An 18688-nucleotide genomic window follows, 5' to 3' on the forward strand; every position below is an offset into this window, starting at 1 on the left:
TATGAGTTAAATTACTGTTTCTCCTTACTGCCCAGACATCACAAGGAGGACATATCTCTTGCATTTTTTATTCCTGTCTTAGCATCTAATTTTAATTCTTTGCTTTGTGTTGAACTATTACAACAGCCCTTATTCAACTTGAATTATCCGGCCTGTGTAGTTTTGAGCCCTCATTCCCCAGTTACTCTCACCATAGAAAATTGACAGAAAAAGCTGGTGGCAAGTCACAGCTTTTTGTGATTTGTATATCACAAAATCAGCTGACTGATTTGTGTAAGTTCTGCTACCTGGCCATAGTTTCAATCCTGGTAAATGTCTGTTTTCTCTTCAGCAAGAAATACTCAAGGATGAATTCCAGAAGAATCTCTGGATGCTGGCTTTTCTCTTACTAAGAGAACAATCAAAGAACATGTCATCAAAAAAAGTTTCACATTTTCTGGTATTGTTGGAATGCAGAAAAAAACTCAAATAGTTTTCAAGACCTCGTCTGCTCTGTCTTTGTCTTCATCATGTACACAGAGGAAAGAATAAAAGGCAAAAGTAGGTTTACCTTTTTCTATAATGAAGGTGCTTTGTTCTTCTTTTCTCTCCTCTTCTCTCATCAACCCCAGCATGTTTAAAGGCTGATTTCTGCTATTTCTAGCCACCTTCTGTTTTTCCAAAGGCATCCATGTATTTTTGCCAACTCTTGTAATTTTATTGTAAGTCTTGCCATTGTTTAAGTCCCAGCTTCTAAGATCATTTGATAAGCAGCAAAGACCACCTTTACTAAAAAACAGATCAAGCAACCAAACAAGTGAACTACCAGAAGACAGTGAACATCCTAATTTTTGCAGTAAAAGCCATTTATAAGGCAAATCTCATTCCATGTTAACCTTATTAATAATATTTGCACTGTGCTAGCATCTCTGGCACCTTGTTATAACAGCTGTTTAAAAAAAACACAGAATAGTTTTTGCTCCCTAAAAAGATTTCTGCGACTAATTTGAGACTGTGCATGCTTGGTTTATTTTGCATTATACATAAAAATAATACTCAGTTTTCAAAAGATGATGATGATCTTAAGAGGTGACCAAAGGTGAACAGGTAAAAAGTGCAAGACAGAGCTGTTTGAGACAAGAAAATGAAAATACAAGTATTAGCTGTTCCTCCCTTTATCAAGAAATTGGGAAAGAACAAACAGAAGTAGGTCTGAAGAAATCAAGGAGAAGCAGTCATCTATTAGATGCTGCCTTCTGAAGGATTCAGTGAATATCTTGACGCTAGCTGTAAGACAATGAAGAAGAATCAGTGCAAAGTGAAAAGTTACTTTTATTGTACATTTTTGCACTACATGGCTTGGTTAGCAGCCCTGCAAGTGGACAACTGAAAAGATAGAACATACAATATAAGAAAATAGAGGTTGAAGGACATTACAGATCATCTGGCCCTTGTTGTGTCTGAATGAAGGATTAACTCTTCCGAAATCATCCTTGGCAGGTGTTTGTCTAATGTATTATTTAAAATTTCAGTGACAGAGATTCCCATCTCTGTAAACAGCATTCTTCAGTGTTTATTGTCCTTAAAAGTATTTCTCTTTTTCTGACTTAAATGTCTCTTGCTAAATCTTAAACTAATTACTTTTTCTTCTGCCAACAATAGATATGAAGAACATTTTAGTCTTGTCTTTCTGAAACAAACTTGCCACAGCTGACAGTGGGAGGGCTGTATTCTCAGGAGAAAATGATGTTATTTCTTTTCATCTTACCCCAGACACAGTATTTTCTAGGTTCCTGGTTTTATCTTGCTTGGTTCCTCCACCCGGTCCACATGCAGATTTTTCCTGCATGGTCCACGTGTGTCTTGAAAAGTTGTACTCCATGATGGACTCAGGACTGTTGCTGGGGCCTTTCTGGCAATCAGCAGAATAGGACGATATTTGCCGTATGACCTACTTGTTTGAGCATCTCAGAAATGACAGAGATGTTCAACAATAGTAACTTATTTTCACTTTGTGACTTACTAATGTCTCCAGACACTCTTCTGAAGACTTCTATCTAAGCAGTCAGTCTAAAACATTTTACTGAGTAGCTGTTGTGTCTAAATCTGCTATGCATTACATGGTGCATGATATTCAGTCTTCATCTACCTGGATGATGTCTCCCAAGGCCATCCTTCGAGTAGACTGCCTCCTCACAAAAGAGGCTTCATCCATTTCCCCTTGCTTTGCTCCTCGTTCCTTCTGCTTTTTGGACACATTTTCAATAAGCTTGCTTGCATCACTGAGGGTTTTTTGCGTTCGTTGACCCGGAGATTTCTGCTTGCTTTCTCCCACACTTGGATCCATGACCTTTAAGGGTTTGGCTTTCCCATGGTCTTCCTGCTGTTCTTTCATGTGCCTTACTCTGAATCGGCACCGAGAAACATTCTGGCAAGGATCAGGGATGCTGTCAGGGCTGTTAGACTCTTCGTGCATGTCAGATACCCGGAGAGTGGGGATTAATGGCTTACGGAGTGTCTTGGGAGCATCTTTGACACCTGGTTGTTTAGTCAACTTTGAGGTTGTCTCTGGAGGCAAAATAATTTGAATTTCTCCCAGGGGTTTGCTGCATTTAGGGGGTAGAAGATCATCTTTATTCTCCAGAGCAGCCATCTCACTCAGCTTTATCTTTTGAAGGTTTTCCAGCTCCCCCTGAGCCAGATTCTTTACCCTTTTCACATGGGGTTCATTGCTGATGGAGTTGATAACCGTCAGCTTCTGAGCAGCCATTTGGGTTTCTCTCTGGATACTCATAATCTTTTGGAGCTGGGCTTCTTTTACTTCCACAGGGATCTCCAGAGGAGCCAACTTCACCGGCCTCTTCAGGGTGACATTCTCTGTGCTACACAACTCATTTGCACAATGCAGGCTGGGAGACAAAGCACCCTCTTTTTTCACCTTTTCTGGCCACAATTTTTTCTCTCCCTGGGATAGCCTCTTCTCTGAAATCTTTGGAGAAGGAGGTTGGAAACCAAGGTTTCTATGTTCGCTTCTTGGCTTCCCTCCCTCCAAGACGAGAATGGGATTTTTCTTAGGCTGCAGGTTCACAATGGTGACTTCACTGACAGTGCAGTTGTACTTGGGCTTTTCTTCAGCCATTGGGGCACCCTTAAAGAAAGCAAACGGATGTGAGGATCACTATCATAGATTGTATTAATCACCATTGTTAGGTTTTTATATGATGTTTGGGAGTTTGACGAGAGTGCAAGCTTAGTGTCCCTTGTCTCCTTATCTGGAGAATAAATAAGCCTGACAACTGAGGAATCAGGGCTTGTCTTCTCCCTGACTGTCACCAGTGCATCTCAAACAACATTACCATTCTTTCTCCCACTCTGTCCCAAATATTGACTGTCCTTTCTGAGCAGTGAGCAGCACCAGCCTGTACACTGCAATGACTAATTTAAAGGAAGCTTAGGACCTCCACAACACAGAATAATGGAAAATATTTTCTGTGGAAAATAACACAGAATTTATGTTCTTCCTTGGGGAAGCTCCTAACTGAGGCTCAGGTGTGGGTTCTTCCCTTTTCCTCTGACATGCTGAGTGATGGGCATTTCTCATGATGGGGATCATCCACCTCACTCCTGTGCATATACTGACATGTGCTTTATAGGGCAGGGGATGGATAATGTGATGAATACTGTGGATATTGCTCGGTTTCAAAAGCAATAATTCTGAGGTGCTAAGTAAAAGAACTGCTGAATGGCAGATGTGACAAACCTGAAGTTCATTTCTTGCCCTTGTTCGGAGAAATTTTATGTCATGGTTGGGAAAAGTTCCTCATTTTCATCAATAATATAAGCATCTCATTGTAAACAGGGCTTTGCTGTTCAACTTTCTAGGGCTGCGTAGGCAATGATGGGCTCATGGGTGCCATCAGGAGATAGGCTTTGTCCCTGCTTCTGCCCAAATGAGTAAAGTCCTCTTCCCTAAGATCCCTTTTCCATTCCCACTCTCTTTTTCCTGTACAGACTGTACATTTTATGGGACAGTCAAGAGCAATATTCTTGACTGTATCTTGGACTTCTAGATCCTATTATCATGAAGATATTTTATTAAATGGTAGTATTAACTTGTTTTTCCTCTGACGAACAGACAACATGAGCTATTTTACTTCACAGCTCCTCTTATCTCATATAATCAAATCTGCATTCATAATTCCTGTTCAGTGATATTGGCAGGAAGTTTTTTTAAGTATCTGAGCTTAGTATCATTGCAAAGTGTCATTGAAAATGATACTCCCCTTGCCCTTTCTGTGTTTTGCTGTGTTCCAGGAAAACACTTAAGGCTGCCCACAGCTCTGTAAATGTGAAGTGAAATAAAATAACCATAAATAAACCCTTGTCCTAAAATGCAGGTACATAAAGCAATGAGAGAATGAAAGCTCCAATGCAAAGTGAGGTATGGGAATGGAGAGGAAGAAAAGGTAAACAATATAGTACCTACAAATTATCATTTTTTAAAAGATCTTGGTTGAAAAGCCTTTTAGGTGTTTTTGAAAAGTGAGTACCTGACTAATAGCAACCCACCTATCCAAGCCTATAGAACAACCTGCCTTGACAATGCCTCTTTCTACCTATGGCCATCCTTTGGATTCACACTAGTTTCAGACAAGAGTGATTAAGTGATTGGATCATTCTCTGCTGCATTGATCTGAGGAAAATTCATCCAAGTTAAGAAGGCTTGGAGAAATTTACACACCACCTAAATCCGATTGGAGTCCTAATGTTAATACACTTAAAGCCCATCCAAGGCTAATGTGCAAGATAAGCTGCATCCTCTGCTACCCTGCACACATTACTCAGTACCATCTCAAAATGTCCATCTGCTATGTATATACTCCTACTTAAAATTTAATTAAGTAATTGGCCCAGTCTTGTGTAGGTAATTGCTCTGTGCCCAAAATTCCCTCTGCAGTCAATGAGAGACCCATACAAAGAATGACTGCTTCAGGTTCTCAGGATCAATGTATTATGATAGTGGTATTCTCAAAGGGACCACCAGTCTTTATTTAGAAACCACAACCTTCATGTAATTTAAATACTTTCCTTCCCAGTCACAGCTTGCTGATCCTTCTGATATAAACTGCACAGTAATGGAAGGGCAGAGACAGAAGGGTCACAGTACATTATTACTATTTTACTAAATTTATTGCATGCACTGTAGCCCGGTGGCAAATTAGCATGGAGTGGCCTCAGATCTAGGAAACTTGGTGTCCCCCATAAACAGGAATCCGATGACTTTCTACTTAAGCTGTCTTAGTGCCCAGACTGGATGGTCCTCCGAGAGGTGCTTCTGCTATTTTTACTTCATTTTGATATCAGGAGTCTGCTCATTGCAGGGCAATAAACACTTGGTTTATAGGCCAAAAGTAAGACTTGCAATAGAGTCTTAGAGAAATCTGATGCCATTTTGTAATCTTGTTCACTAGCTTGACGACTAGGTCAAGAGAAGGGATTGATCTGAGGTTCCTTTCCAGTCTTGGTCCTGAGCCTCTCTTGTTCTACAACTGATGAAACCAGACAGATTTAAACCAGCCTTGGGAGCCCTGAGGTTTTCTGCGGGTATGTACCTGGCAGAAATGGGGAACCAAAATGGGCCAAGCATGTAGGATGTGCTTAGATATCCTGACAACCAGCTGGACTTTAACCAGAAAGTCAATATCTGTCAGCAGGACAAAGCAGCAGGTTGTGCTATCACAAAGCTCTGCAGGGCTTGAGATCCAAACCACTATTTTAGGCAAGTCACTTCCTTGCATGTCTCCAAAGTGCTCCCCCTTTTCAGTCCTATCATGAGCATAACCACCAGGAGGCAATACTGGGATTATATTGTCTACATGATGTTGAAGGGAATCCTTTAAAAATCTCTGCTTCCTTTAAAAATCCCTGTTTTCTTAGTCACATGTAAAGTTTCCTCTCCTTGCTCAATGAAACCAAATCTATAGTACATTACATAAGAAAAAAACCAAACCAAAACAAAAGCAAACAAAAAACAACCCTAAATCCCAAGCTCTTCCTACATAAGGAAAAGCTTTAATCTCATTGCTACTGGATAATCTCTAGTGATAAGCAGATGTTACACAACTCAGATGCTTTTCCTTCCCATCATCACGTGTATCAACCAATTGCTGCAGTTCAAAGGGGAGGACAGAAATACCTAAGAAAGGAAGTTCACAGATCAAATCCTCCAGCTTATCTGGTTGAAAGCTTGTCCCCAGCGTGGAGTTTTTTGAGTTCAATTCCAAAATAAACACCAAGCCTTCAGTGTGCCTTAATTCTCCATGTGATGCCTGAAGCTCTGCTACTGAAAAGCCCTCTGGAACATGGAGATCCATTACACATGCTGTCACTCAACAGGGGAGAGAAGCAATTCAGTTTAAACATCTAGGAATGAATGGCTTTGCTTCCACTGCAGATTCTGCATATACAGTAAATAGCTCAGGTCATTGTGAATGGACAATGCAACAAACAGAGCCAGCCCCCGAATAACTCCCAGAAAAGCCTTAAATATCCAGCCTCGCAGTACTGTCTGCTTTTGTCAGCTGGCATAGAGATCACACCTGCAACGTCAGAGTCTTACAGCAATTTGCCGTACCAGAAAAAATTAACAAAACAATATTGTCTGTGAGCCAGTGGGTCCTAGGAGGTCAGATGGTCCATTGGTTTGGTGAAGCTAAAACATAAAAGTGTCTGTAATCAGCAGTACTGAAGACAGTGCTAACATCACACTTAGCTGTCTTTGATCCCAAAACAACCAGGTACCAAGGTGGAGTGAGTGGGGGACTTCACACAAATCCCTGTCGAGTCTCCTCAGTGCAGGATCCAGAGATCATGTGTCATTCTGCCACAACTCTCATTCCATTGCACTACTTGTATCTTAAAACAACGATAGCGAGAAGAGTTTCAAAACAGAACAAAGGAAAGACAGTTGAGTGGTCTGAACACCAGCCCAGTATCAGGGAACCCACTTCAAATCCCTTTTCTACCACAAGCTGCTCGTGTGATGGCAGGGAAGATGTTTTGTCCCTCTGTGACTGTGTTTTCCACCTGTAAACTTGTACTGATTCCCTCTCCTAACCCATAGGAGCTGTTGGGATGTAAGTATACTAGAGAGTATAAGTTACTTAGGAACAGGTGAAATGGAGTTATGTTAGTTCCCCAAATAGGTTCAATTCCAGATAACTTAATTTTCAGAAAACAAGTGCTCTACACAGGCTGGTACCTGTTGAATAATCAAAGCATGAAAAAATTTATAATCACTTGAAAATTATGTCAAGTAATGCTAAACTTGTATGCAACATTTTTCTCAATGGTGCTCTGCCAATTTCTTTATATTTTGTAGGATTTTACATATTCTTAGTACAAGTTTTGTTTCACAGAGGACTTGGTTTACATTATGAGGTTTATTTTGTGGGTGAGAGAAGGTTTTGGACATGACTTAGTATTTGCAATCATTAACCTAAAGGAATGTTTTGTGAAAACATATTTAAAATTTGTTCATAAAGTTTGGGGGATCTTAAGAGGAATTACACCATTTCATACAATTTGGCACACTTTCATTCCTAATGTTATCATTGCTTTAATAGCTCCTCCCTGAATACACGAGGAGACCAGTCTGAGTTCTAGGAAACCTACAGCAGACCTGCCCTTGCAGGCACACCCAATTTGCAAATCACGGAGTCTCCAGACTTCCCGCATGACTGCCAAGCCTTACTGAACAACCAAAGTCTTGGGAAGCTTCTTGTAGGGATTTGCAATATTACAGGAAAAAAGGGGAGGTGCAGAACTCCAGTCCTGGACTTCTTATTGGCACTCTGTGATGACAAGTAAGTCATGTAAGCTAACTTTTCCAACTTCCACATCTAAATAGGGACATAGTTCCTTATTTAGACCAAGACAAAGATTTGTAAAAAATGAGCAACTAATATTAGACTTCTAAATTCAGATTTAAGATATAAATAAATGACCTGTTTTTCAACAGTAGCACTGGCTTTGCACTTCTTTAAATTCAGCCAAATTATTTAAGGATCTAAATCATAACTCAAGATGCTAGCTTCAGCTTCAAAAGTCTTTCCCTCAACTGTCAAAATAAGGAGATTGATTTCCCAAAGTCCTGAGCACCTGAAAATCCCAGCCATTTCAACAAGACTGTATGAGAAGTAAAGGTCTGCATCTGCTGTTGGACCCATGCTGACTGGGGGGGTGTGGGGGGCACATTACAGCAGTAGCCTAAATCTTCTCACTGCTGTGAGTGGAGTGAAGCAGAAATGAAAAATGCAATATCTCCTGCTAACTTCCAGCTCCTGCTTAGGTTACATGCCCACAAAGATAGCAGCATGAGCAGAACTTGCAGAGACAAAGAGATTGAGCTCTTCCCTTGCCAGTTTTTCTTAATTTAGAGCTTGGCACTGTAAAATCCAGAGAGATGGAGCTATCTGCTACAGTGGAAGCTCATGTCTAGGAATTAATTTGGTACCCTGCACTATCCCACTGATAACAGAGGCCAGCACCTTGGAGGCAGGGAGAACAACTCTGCAATCATTCAATCTGCCTGTTCTCTGGATGCCACTCATCCATTGCACTCAGAAACACCCGGGGAGACAAGCACCTTTTCTCAGCTCTCCCCTGCAATATTTCGTTCAGAACAGAAAAAATGAGCATTCCTGTCTTCTGAAAAGGAGGTGTCAGCAGTGCCATTATCTTTTCTGAAAACATATATAAGCTAGGAAATTCACTTCTTCGAAAAGAGACCCTCAAGCCCCCATATCCCATCTCTCCACAGCACTGTGGGGTCATTAGTCCTTCCAGAATTGTTCCTTTTTGTTTTGTTAGACCAATTAGGCCCGAAGTGAAAAACTGGCATGCCTACACAGGCTGGCAGTAAGGGCACATTTGGAGGTGCCCTTTGACAAGGACAATTTAATATAAAGAAGCTTCAGTACTAAAATCTTCCTGAATGCCCAGCTACAAGGCTAAAAGCTCCTTTCTCGCTTTCTTACCTCTTGCTACAATACGTTTTCGTTGCCACAGCTCCAACAGAAGGGGTTGAGATTGTTTCTAGCCCAGGCTTGCCTCATGTTTTAGTTAGTGGGTTGCTTCCAGCATAGTCTCATCAGACTGGAGGATTCCCTATAGTAGGAAAGGCTTTGGGAAGGCATTTGTGAGCTATCTGAAGGCTGTGCACAATGGACAAGAGTCAGCTCTGTGCTCGTCAGCTGTTAGAGTCCAGTCAGAGCTGGATGTCTAGGGCAGCCTCAATAGGAATGGAGAATGACTAGTTCATGCTCTCCGAAAATAGGTACTTCAGACAGTACCTCAGGTGGTGGGGTGACTTGTCTTCCAGGAGATCCCGTTCCCACTTCAGTGACTTTGAGGCTAAAGGTAAAGGAGGGAAACTCAGACTAGGGAGCCAGCAGTGGACTGGAGCCTGCAAAGGAGACTCTCTCTCTTTAATGGCTTGCATGAGCCCTGAATATTTGTTCTACCCTTTGTGATAATTTTCTTACCCACATTCTATGGCTATTACTCACTTCATACTGTCACTTCACGAATACATTTTTCAAATATTCCTATTAAGCTGTAGGCAGCATATAGTGTTATACCAGTATTGATGTTAAAGCAGAATTACCTGCTAGTCCTGTTAATCCACTGATGCTTTGACAGCAGGGGTATTACAAATAGAGCTTCTTTGTAAAAAATGATTAAACATGACCTGAAAGTCCACAGCTTTCCAATTCCCTGAAAACTTACCATTTCCTTGTTGAATGCTGTAGCGTTTAAGGCCAGAAGAGTCAATGACAGCCCATCCTCTGATCCACTAATGACATGGATGTTGAAAGATTTTGATGTCACTTCTTTTATCCTCAAGCCTATTATCTGACTCTTCTCCCTTTTGCTCTTCAAACAGAAGCTGCTTTATAGAGCAGTGCAGTGGGCAGGCAGGGGATGTAGGAACTGTTACTACTTTTTCTACGGACTTGCTCCACAGCCGTAGACATGTCACTGAACATCTCTATGCCTTGCAATCAAGGGATGCCCTTTAGATATTTTGCAAGAATTGAGAGTCTGTTAAATCTGCTGCGCTGCTCAGGAAAATCACTGTAACTTCTTCCAACCTAAATTTACCTCTAGCTTCAGCAGGACACTGGTTTATTCCATTCTGCCCAATGGTCCTAAAGTTGCGCAGTGTTATTCAGCTCCTGTGCTCAGCTCTGGGAAGGGCTACATTTCAATGACGTGTGGATCCCTGCACCATTTGGAGACCGCTGTAGGATCTTCCAGATGGTAGGCAGAATACATTAATCTATGTCATGAAAATTTAATTCCTATGAAGGTAATAAATTGTTTATGTATAAAATAGGCAGGACTAATACATTAGCATTCAGGACTGAATCGCACCAGGATACAGGCACACACAGCTCACAATGAACTCAGCTTTTTGGCTGTTATAACAAGAATCAATTAACAGAATTATTAAGTGCAGATACTCTGTATTTGGATAGAATATGCCAACACACTAACTACTGCACTGTTAAAACAACCCGCCCCTCTCCATAGTAAATTTAACTCAATCGTAAGAAACCAGCCATGATTTAAGAGAGAAAAAACCATAATAATAGAGAGAGCATGTAACAGCATGGGCTTGCTGCTACATTTGCATTGACGTCAGAGCAAACAAGATTAAATGAAGGCAAGCACAGCTACAGAAATGTGACCTTAAACGCAGCACCAGTGTTGCAGATATTGCCAAAATCTTAGCTGTAACTCCACCTGGTTTGCTGACGTAGCCCTAGAGATAATGTCTTCAATAAGCAGCCGAAGATCCCTGTGGCAGCTGGCACAGTGAGAGCTTTGCTCATTTTTGAGCAAAGGGCATATTGCTACAGAGAAGAATCAGGATGGGGCAGAAAGGATCCAGCTGGCATGGTCGTCCACAAGGAACCACTGAGGCTGGCAGAATTTGCAGCAGCCTTTTAGCTGCTATAAGCTCCGCTGGGCCTGCTTTGGCCTCTGCCTAGTCCAGGATTAGGGAAAAGGCAAAAAAAGACTTGATCTCATTTTCCCAGTCACTCACTCTCCTTCCCTTTGCCTGGTGTAACCTTGACACTTTTGAGATCCAGTCTTGGAAAGCCCAAGCCACATAGAGAACCAGGCTGCTGGGAACAATGGTTAATGGCACCTTCAAAAAGCTAGGAACAATTGCAGCTAAAAATGTTACCATAGGAGCAAAGCCCATTCAAGTCTACCCATTCAAATAAAGCATGATTACATGGTGACATTGCCAAAACCTGTACCACTGTTCACTGAACAATAAATGGAAAAATCATCCCGAGCTAAGAAAAAAATTCTCTGGCAAGAGAATTTCCCTTCAAAAAAACTAAGCAGATAGATCCCAGTCTTCCCAGATGCTGTGACTTAGAGTAAATGAATGTGTTTCCTTTGACTTAAAGGATGGGATTACCTGCTGTGCATCATTTAAATCTCTCAAAACCAGGCTGAGTTGGGGTATAAATGATTTAATGACTTCACTGGGTCTCACTGCTCTCACCATTATTTCACTTTACATTTACTATAAAACAGATTCCACTTTGGATCTACAGGGTAAAGCACCTTTCTAAAGATTCAAATGGAATCAACCAGAATAGCAATTTCAGACTAATTCCCCTATTTAGAGAAGATAATCCAAACATAAAGATACCTTTTCCTTCATGTCTCTCTATAGAGGAGTTGTTCTGGAATGGTTAAAGCATACTGGGAGAGCTTTGGTAGACAAGTTACACTGTAATACCTTCGCCAATCAATTTGTCCCAGCTGAAGAAAACTGGAGATAGTTTATCTGTGAACTACTGAGAATTAAATTCTTATCACATTTCTTCCTTGCGGCATCTCTGTCTAGCTACAGCCAGCTGGGCAATTTTGTGTTTCCTGCAGCTTAGATTCCATAATATAACCAGGTAGGTTCCTTGGTGGGGCGGGGGGGGGGGGGCAAAGATGTAGTAATAAAACTTAGCCAAATAACTGCATTAGACTCAGGGCTGCAACCAGATGCTCCTGTTAACACTCAGTACCAGGCCAAGCAGTGTGCTATGAGGAGCTAAAAACCCTTTCAAAATTTTGTCCCTGCTCCCATACAGAGTTCATGGGACCTTGCTGACTTTCTGGTCTTGTTTCAGGCTCAACATTCAGCCAATATTTTCTGGAAGGGCAGGTGCTTTTGAGAGCTTCTTGGATCGAGTTTCAGGATCTTGTATTACTTTCTGATCCCAGCATGAAGAAAGGTGGGTGTTTCTGTTTTGGTTTAGGTTTTTTTACCCATGCAGCTTTATGGGTGCAAATACCTCTGAAGAGATATTTGGCTTTGATGGTGGTGGGTTTGAAAAAAAGCAACACATCTCTAGTCAAACTGCACCAAGCAATTTTCCCCATCCTTAGGAACCCAGCAAGCTAAGCTGTATTATGCTACCTAGCTTACTACTAAAAGGTCATTGAAGACTTGATGGATCCTTCACTGCATTTCTTCTGTCCTCTCTTTGACATGTAGGACACAAATACTGTTGTTGCATTAATTGCAACAGGTCCTGTTTTGAAATCTTAGAACAATTATCTCATGCCGAACTTGCTGTTCCTGGCCACATGGATCACTGATGGTGTCCTGGAGACACTTAATGTACCGTTGAATGTCCATACAGCAGCAGTTTTCACTTCTTCTGAACCATGAGGTATGAGATCTTGGCACTTGTGACTTGTGCTTTTGAGCATTTTCTAGTCCATCAGTCAAGAGTCGCTTTTTTGATTCAACATTTAGCAGTTGACTTTACTTAATCTGGAAACGTAAAGAGACCCTTTGCTTCACTCTGACTCTGTGCTCAACTCTTGGACAAGAGACAACCAACTTTAAAACAGACAAAAGCTCATTGCAACTACAGCACTGGCTCCACCCTTTGTCTCCTGACTTACAAGAAACCATGTACAGTTATTGGAATAAGGAGCACCTATTCCACCAAGCCTGGGAACATCTGAATCTTTACGTATTAGTGTCATTCCATTGATTCTGCCAATGAGTAGTACACCCTTACTTGCAGATGCCCCCATTAGTCCAAATGTGCACGTGGGAGGGGGATCCATTCATTTCATTGTGGACTTTCTGAATTCAGTCCTGCCAGCTCCCTAGGAATTTTGATGACCTTACTCACCTCCCTCTATTTTATTTATTTTTCTCTTACTTATTAATATTGCTTTGCACTCAGGAGTTAAGAAGGAAAAGAAAACAGCTTTTCTCCTGATAGTTAAACACATTTCACTGCAAAGAACAAACAAAGCTTAGAAAAATAGCAGTTTTCCAGCACAATGCCAGGACTAAGGCAGCCTCGTGCTTCTCCTGGTAAGCTGCTCTCCCTTGAATTCATAAGGACCTCTTCCCCTGCTACAAGAGCAGCTGGGCATGGAGGCAATTCCAACTTTTCTGTAGAACATAGTCTAACGCTAGAGCTAAGACGGCATGGCCTTCTTGTCCTGGTTTCAGCTGGGATAGAGTTAACTGTCTTCCTAGTAGCTGGTACAGTGCTATGTTTTGAGTTCAGAGCGAAGAATGTTGATAACACTGATGTTTTCAGTTGTTGCTCAGTAGTGTTTAGACTAATGTCAAGGATTTTTCAGCTTCTCATGCCCAGCCAGTGAGAAAGCTGGAGGGGCACAAGAAGTTGGCACAGGACACAGCCAGGGCACCTGACCCAAACTGGCCAACGGTGTATTCCATACCATGTGACGTCCCATCTAGTATAGGAACGGGGAAGTGGGGGCAGGGATTCACCACTTGGGGACTGGCGGGGTGTCGGTCGGCGGGTGGTGAGCAATTGCACTGCGCATCATTTGTACATTCCAATCCTTTCATTATTTCTGTTGTCATTTTATTAGTGTTATCATTATCATTGTTAGTTTCTTCTTTTTCTGTTCTATTAAACCGTTCTTATCTCAACCCACGGGTTTTGCTTCTTTTCCTGATTTTCTCCCCCATCCCACTGGGTGGGGGGGAGTGAGTGAGCGGCTGCGTGGTGTTTAGTTGCTGGCTGGGGTTAAACCACGACACTTCTCCACTATGGTCCATACGACCAGTCAAGTTCATTACATTATCCATGTGTTTTGAAGACCCTCCTAAACAAATTATTGTTGTTCTGCCCTCGGGACTATAGCACTGCACTCAGAAATTCAGCTCTCAGTGGGAATCTTTCTGTTCACTTTGGTGGGTGTTAGAACTAACCCAACAAGGAAATCTTCAGTATCATCGGAAGTTGGATGTGTATGCTGCAACACAGAGGTACGCCCTGGGGAATCCCTCCAGATCCTAAGAGGCATTGATCCTGCACCTTTTATAATCAATGATGACACTGCCCTTGATTTCAACAGAGGCAGAATCAAGATGGGGGCTTTTCCAAATTCACCAGGACAATTTTACAAATTGCATGTAGTCTTCACCCAATTTTATGTGTGGCCAAAGAACAATGAAGCCACCCACCCATGTCCCTCTTGGGCATTATGTATGTCCCTTAGCTGAGGATCCAGTGTAAACACCTATATATGTGGGTCACTACATACATGCAAGTAGTCCCATCAAGCTTCCTTACAAGTGGAGAAGGGTGAATATGAAACCTATCCTCTTTCTAAATTCCATGCAAGACTTCAGATTCAGGTGTTAGTAGAGTCTTGCCTCCTCCTGATCTTCTGGAAAACCACCGAGATTTCCTCGTTAAATAGAATTGTGCGCTCATTAGGTTTAATAGGATGAGCCTCTTGGCTCTGTTAAAAGTATCTCTCTCTATACCAACAGTTTTATGTTCAACATAAAGAAGTCACGAATAACAGCACTATCTCCCAAAGACCCCAGGCTACCCAGATGCTTGCTCTCACCACCTTAGCTTGCTCTTAGCTCTTGGACCTTCTGTCCATCTCCTCAGAACTGTGGCTCCCCTTGCTCTGTCTCACCACAATTTCTGCTCCTGGTCCCTGCAATTAACTTGTGAAAGAGGTAATTTGTCCCTACAAGACTTGGAATGATTTTTGGTATTATTTTCTCTGATGAGAGGTACAGTGGGCTACCTTAGCCATCAGGTTGGTGTGTCTCTACACACAACACACACACACACACGTCTTCTGTGTGCCCATATTACTTATTCCAGTTCAGCAGCCTACCGTCTTATCTTGTCAGAGTGCTTTGAAAGGCAAATCCTATCAATCAGAGCATAATAGGAAGGGAAGTTAAAGCTATTAGTACATGGCACTTTCTTAACAGGTCAGGGGACAGAAGGGGAGCTCTCTAATCATCTTCAGATACAGTTTCTTTTCTTTCTCATAGTCTTGAATAATAGCTAAATATCAGCTCCTCCAGATGGCTTTAGATGCTATTAACATATCCAATAAGTAACCCAGAAAGGTAGCCAGAAGGGCAAATAAATGTGAACAGGCATTGCAGGGCATTGGCTGTGGAGGAGCAGTGGCTACTCATTCCCCATCTCTAGGAACATCTTTAGGGGAAGGGGTCCACGCTCAATGGATCCATGTGCTGGCTGTCCTTCCTGACAATTTTGCTTCTGGTGGAAAAAAATAGAGGCATGGAGAAACCTAGAGTGAGTCAGGAAGGCACATGATACCTATAAAAAGGAGGCCTCACTGAAAAAAGATTTTTTTCCTAACATTATCCTCTGATCAAGTAGCAGAAAGGAGAGTCCTACTTCTACTCTCTGTCTCTTCCATGGCCCTGCACTTTATCCCTGGTTAGGTTCCTCACTGAGAATCTGTATGTCATAGTGAGAGGGAGAATGTTTTCCATGGCTACTGCTATTGATTACCTTGATAATCTATCTCCTTAAAGGATCTACTTCAGGTCTGAATTATTACTCATTGTCCATCCTGCCCAACCCACCATACTGTCTCCACATCTCATTTGGCAGCTGGATGGTATGTGCGTTGCTGCTTTGATTACACAGTTGGTACCATGTGTGTCTTATTACCCACAGTAAAGGCCCTGGTCAGGGTTGGTTTTAAGCATCTCCTTCCCAGGAAGGGTTGGAGCAAGGGTGAAGGAATTAAAGGGAATCAGAGAAGGTCATTAGCATCATTCAAGATGATCTTTAGCCATTTCAGAGCAATGAACACCACCTTGTGTACTGGAGATGTGTATAAACTGTATACTAAACACACAGGGATTTTAGTTCCTCTTGCCATATCAGACCAAAGTTGAGCTTAAGCCGCACATACTTACTTGTTTTAAATAATGACAAATCAAACCCTCTTGGTGCCCTGCAGGACATTTGGTCCAGTCCCTCATGGCAGATTACAAAAAAAGCAGGGAATTAGCAGAGAACTCAGCTCTTAATCTCGAAGTGCTCAGACTCAGGAGCAAAAGCAAACTTAAACTCACTTGGTGTGGTTCCCATATTGAAAGGGGACTAAATAGATATATCCATATCCATGGATATATGGCTAACATCAAATCATCATCTCATAAAAATAAGGTGCTAATTGGAAAGTGGGTGGGTGGGTGGGGGCGGGGGGAGTGGTTCTTGTCTAATGGTCTCTTACTTCTGTCAGATTGTGAGGAAACATTCCCAAAACATTGTCATCCTTGCTATGCTGTGATAGCAGCAACACAGTTGGTCTTACACAGTACGACTGCAGCACAGCCAGTCTACTCCGGACTCATCTAAGAAGTCACATGGTACCACACACCTGCAAAGCCACCGAGCACCACACGTCACCGATGTGCAGGTTTTGTTTCACAGCATGGTCCTGAAGAGTTTCTTTATGCTCATGAGCTAGGGAAGGTTTGCGTAGTTCAGGTAGAGAACATGCCCTACGCCCCATGCAACACACAGATTCAATCTCAGCATTTTACCTCAGGCCTCTCAGTTTTTTGTGTGCTCTTCCAGTTTTATAGTACCGATGTGCTGGGAAAGCAGCATGACTAGCACCACTGAAACCAGAATAGAAATGCCATCTCTTTCCCCATTTCTCCAACAGGCACGTGAAGTGCTTTCCTCATTTGGAAAACTACCCAGTAGGACCCCAAGCTTACAAATTCCCTGTGTCTAATACGCTTCTTGTGGGATTTTGCCCGTTAGCTGTCTTTTTATATTGTAGAAATAAGACCAGCATTCTTGTCTGCTTCCCATTAATTTCTTGGTTCAATTCTTGGATCTTGGAGATCTCCTTAAGGAAATTAGGCAAATCAGGCTTAAAATTCTCCTGAAACCTTTCCCCAGTAATGAAAAGCTGGTGGTGGTTGTTATTAGTAGCTTGGCTTTAGAGTTACTTACGTGACTGGATAAGCTAGTCTATTTTAGTAGTAGCAATTTTCTAATCTATCAGAAGACACCGGGGATTTCAATAGAGAAGACAAATACATCATGAAAAGCTATAAACATGCTTTACTTACAGAAAAATCCTAAGAAAAGTAGTAAGAAAGGACACAGAAAAGTTGTACTTCTATCATTTTTTAAAAATACATAGAGTTTAGTAGAGATCTCCTGGGTTTTGCACCCATCCTAGAGGACTGAATAGGAAGACTAGACATTGTTGGGGACGCAGTGAAGTTGGGGGGAAATACTTCCCTTTCATTCACAGCTACAGGCCTCTTCCTCTAAAGCTTATACACCAAGTGGTGCTTCAGAGAAAGATGCCAAAGACTGAACAACCGTATTGCATAATGGGAGATGGTCCCTGCAGGTGCAGAAATTTGTAGAGCCTAGACATTCAGTTTCCAGCTGTGTGAAATTGTCACCCTGCTAGTAATAACCAGAAGAATTGAGGTTGCAAGCTTATCTGGCATCTTTTGCCAGCATTAGTTTCAATTTTTACACGCTCCAAAGATCACTGGTTCCTGTTCACAACCCCCGTTAAATATCCTCAAATATATCTCTTCTAGCAAATTGTTCTGTTTTAGCCATTCTTTTAAATAGATGCTTCCACGAGGAGGGATTTTCAGCCAGCTTTTGCTGTACAGTTCATTGTTTCTAATCTCTCCATTGCCATTACTATGGCAATCAAGTGTCTGTACAATGCCCCAACTAGAAAATGTCTTTTTTATTTGATTAGTTCCCAAGTTCAGTCTTATTACTTATATAATAACCTCATTCCATCCATGGTCTGTGTTGATCCCTCTTATCAGCACTGGCTCCTGCTCTGTTCTCAGCTTTCTCAGAGTAACGTTTTTAGGTAAAAAAAAGGTAAAAATTTCCAGCCATCTCTCTAAGCAAGTCTCCTGTACAATCAATAAGAAGCCCATTGCTTCCACACTTACCAGCCGGCCCGGCAATTCTTGCTTTGCTCGTTGTTTTATCATTCCTGAGAAGCGTCTCCTCCTCCTGATGAGATCTATTCACTCTGTGGTATTCAAGCTGCTATGGCAGTGCATGCAGAGACCATGTGCCTTGCTAGCTCAGGAGGACTGAAAGGCTTAGAAATCTTACAGAGAGATAAGAGGTGGGAGATTAGGGTCAGCATTGCTGCAGTCACTTAGGGACTGAACAGATTCTGTATGCAAAAAAAAGCAAATGTGAATGTGTTATATTCTTCTTGCTTCTTTAAAGAGAGAAGTATTCTTATTTTAAGTACCCATCTTTAAAGAGTTCCCCTCTTCCACTTATCTTTTGCCCGTCATGCACCTTTTTCATCCTTT

General features: G+C 41.9%; 1 protein-coding gene across 1 annotated transcript; it reads right to left on the reverse strand.

The window, feature by feature from the left end:
* Positions 1–1293: 1293 nt before the first annotated feature.
* On the reverse strand, positions 1294–18470 carry LOC128142404 (uncharacterized). The gene is made up of 2 exons (XM_052788464.1): positions 18311–18470; positions 1294–3127 (listed from the first exon to the last, which is right to left on the reverse strand). Exons 1-2 carry the CDS (start codon positions 18350–18352, stop codon positions 2114–2116), a joined length of 1056 nt encoding a protein of 351 aa, XP_052644424.1. The 5' UTR covers positions 18353–18470; the 3' UTR covers positions 1294–2113.
* Positions 18471–18688: the final 218 nt, after the last annotated feature.

This window comes from Harpia harpyja, chromosome 5 (genome assembly GCF_026419915.1).
Source record: "Harpia harpyja isolate bHarHar1 chromosome 5, bHarHar1 primary haplotype, whole genome shotgun sequence".
Lineage (NCBI taxonomy): Eukaryota > Metazoa > Chordata > Aves > Accipitriformes > Accipitridae > Harpia > Harpia harpyja.

What these genes read in the sequence shown, in the direction of transcription:
- LOC128142404 (XM_052788464.1), bottom strand. Translation starts at nt 18,352, where the DNA reads ATGATAAAACAACGAGCAAAGCAAGAATTGCCGGGCCGGCTG. An exon ending in AAGAATTGCCGGGCCGGCTG is followed by an intron (nt 3,128 to 18,310) that starts GTAAGTGTGGAA and finishes GCTTTCTTTAAG; the next exon opens with GGTGCCCCAATGGCTGAAGA.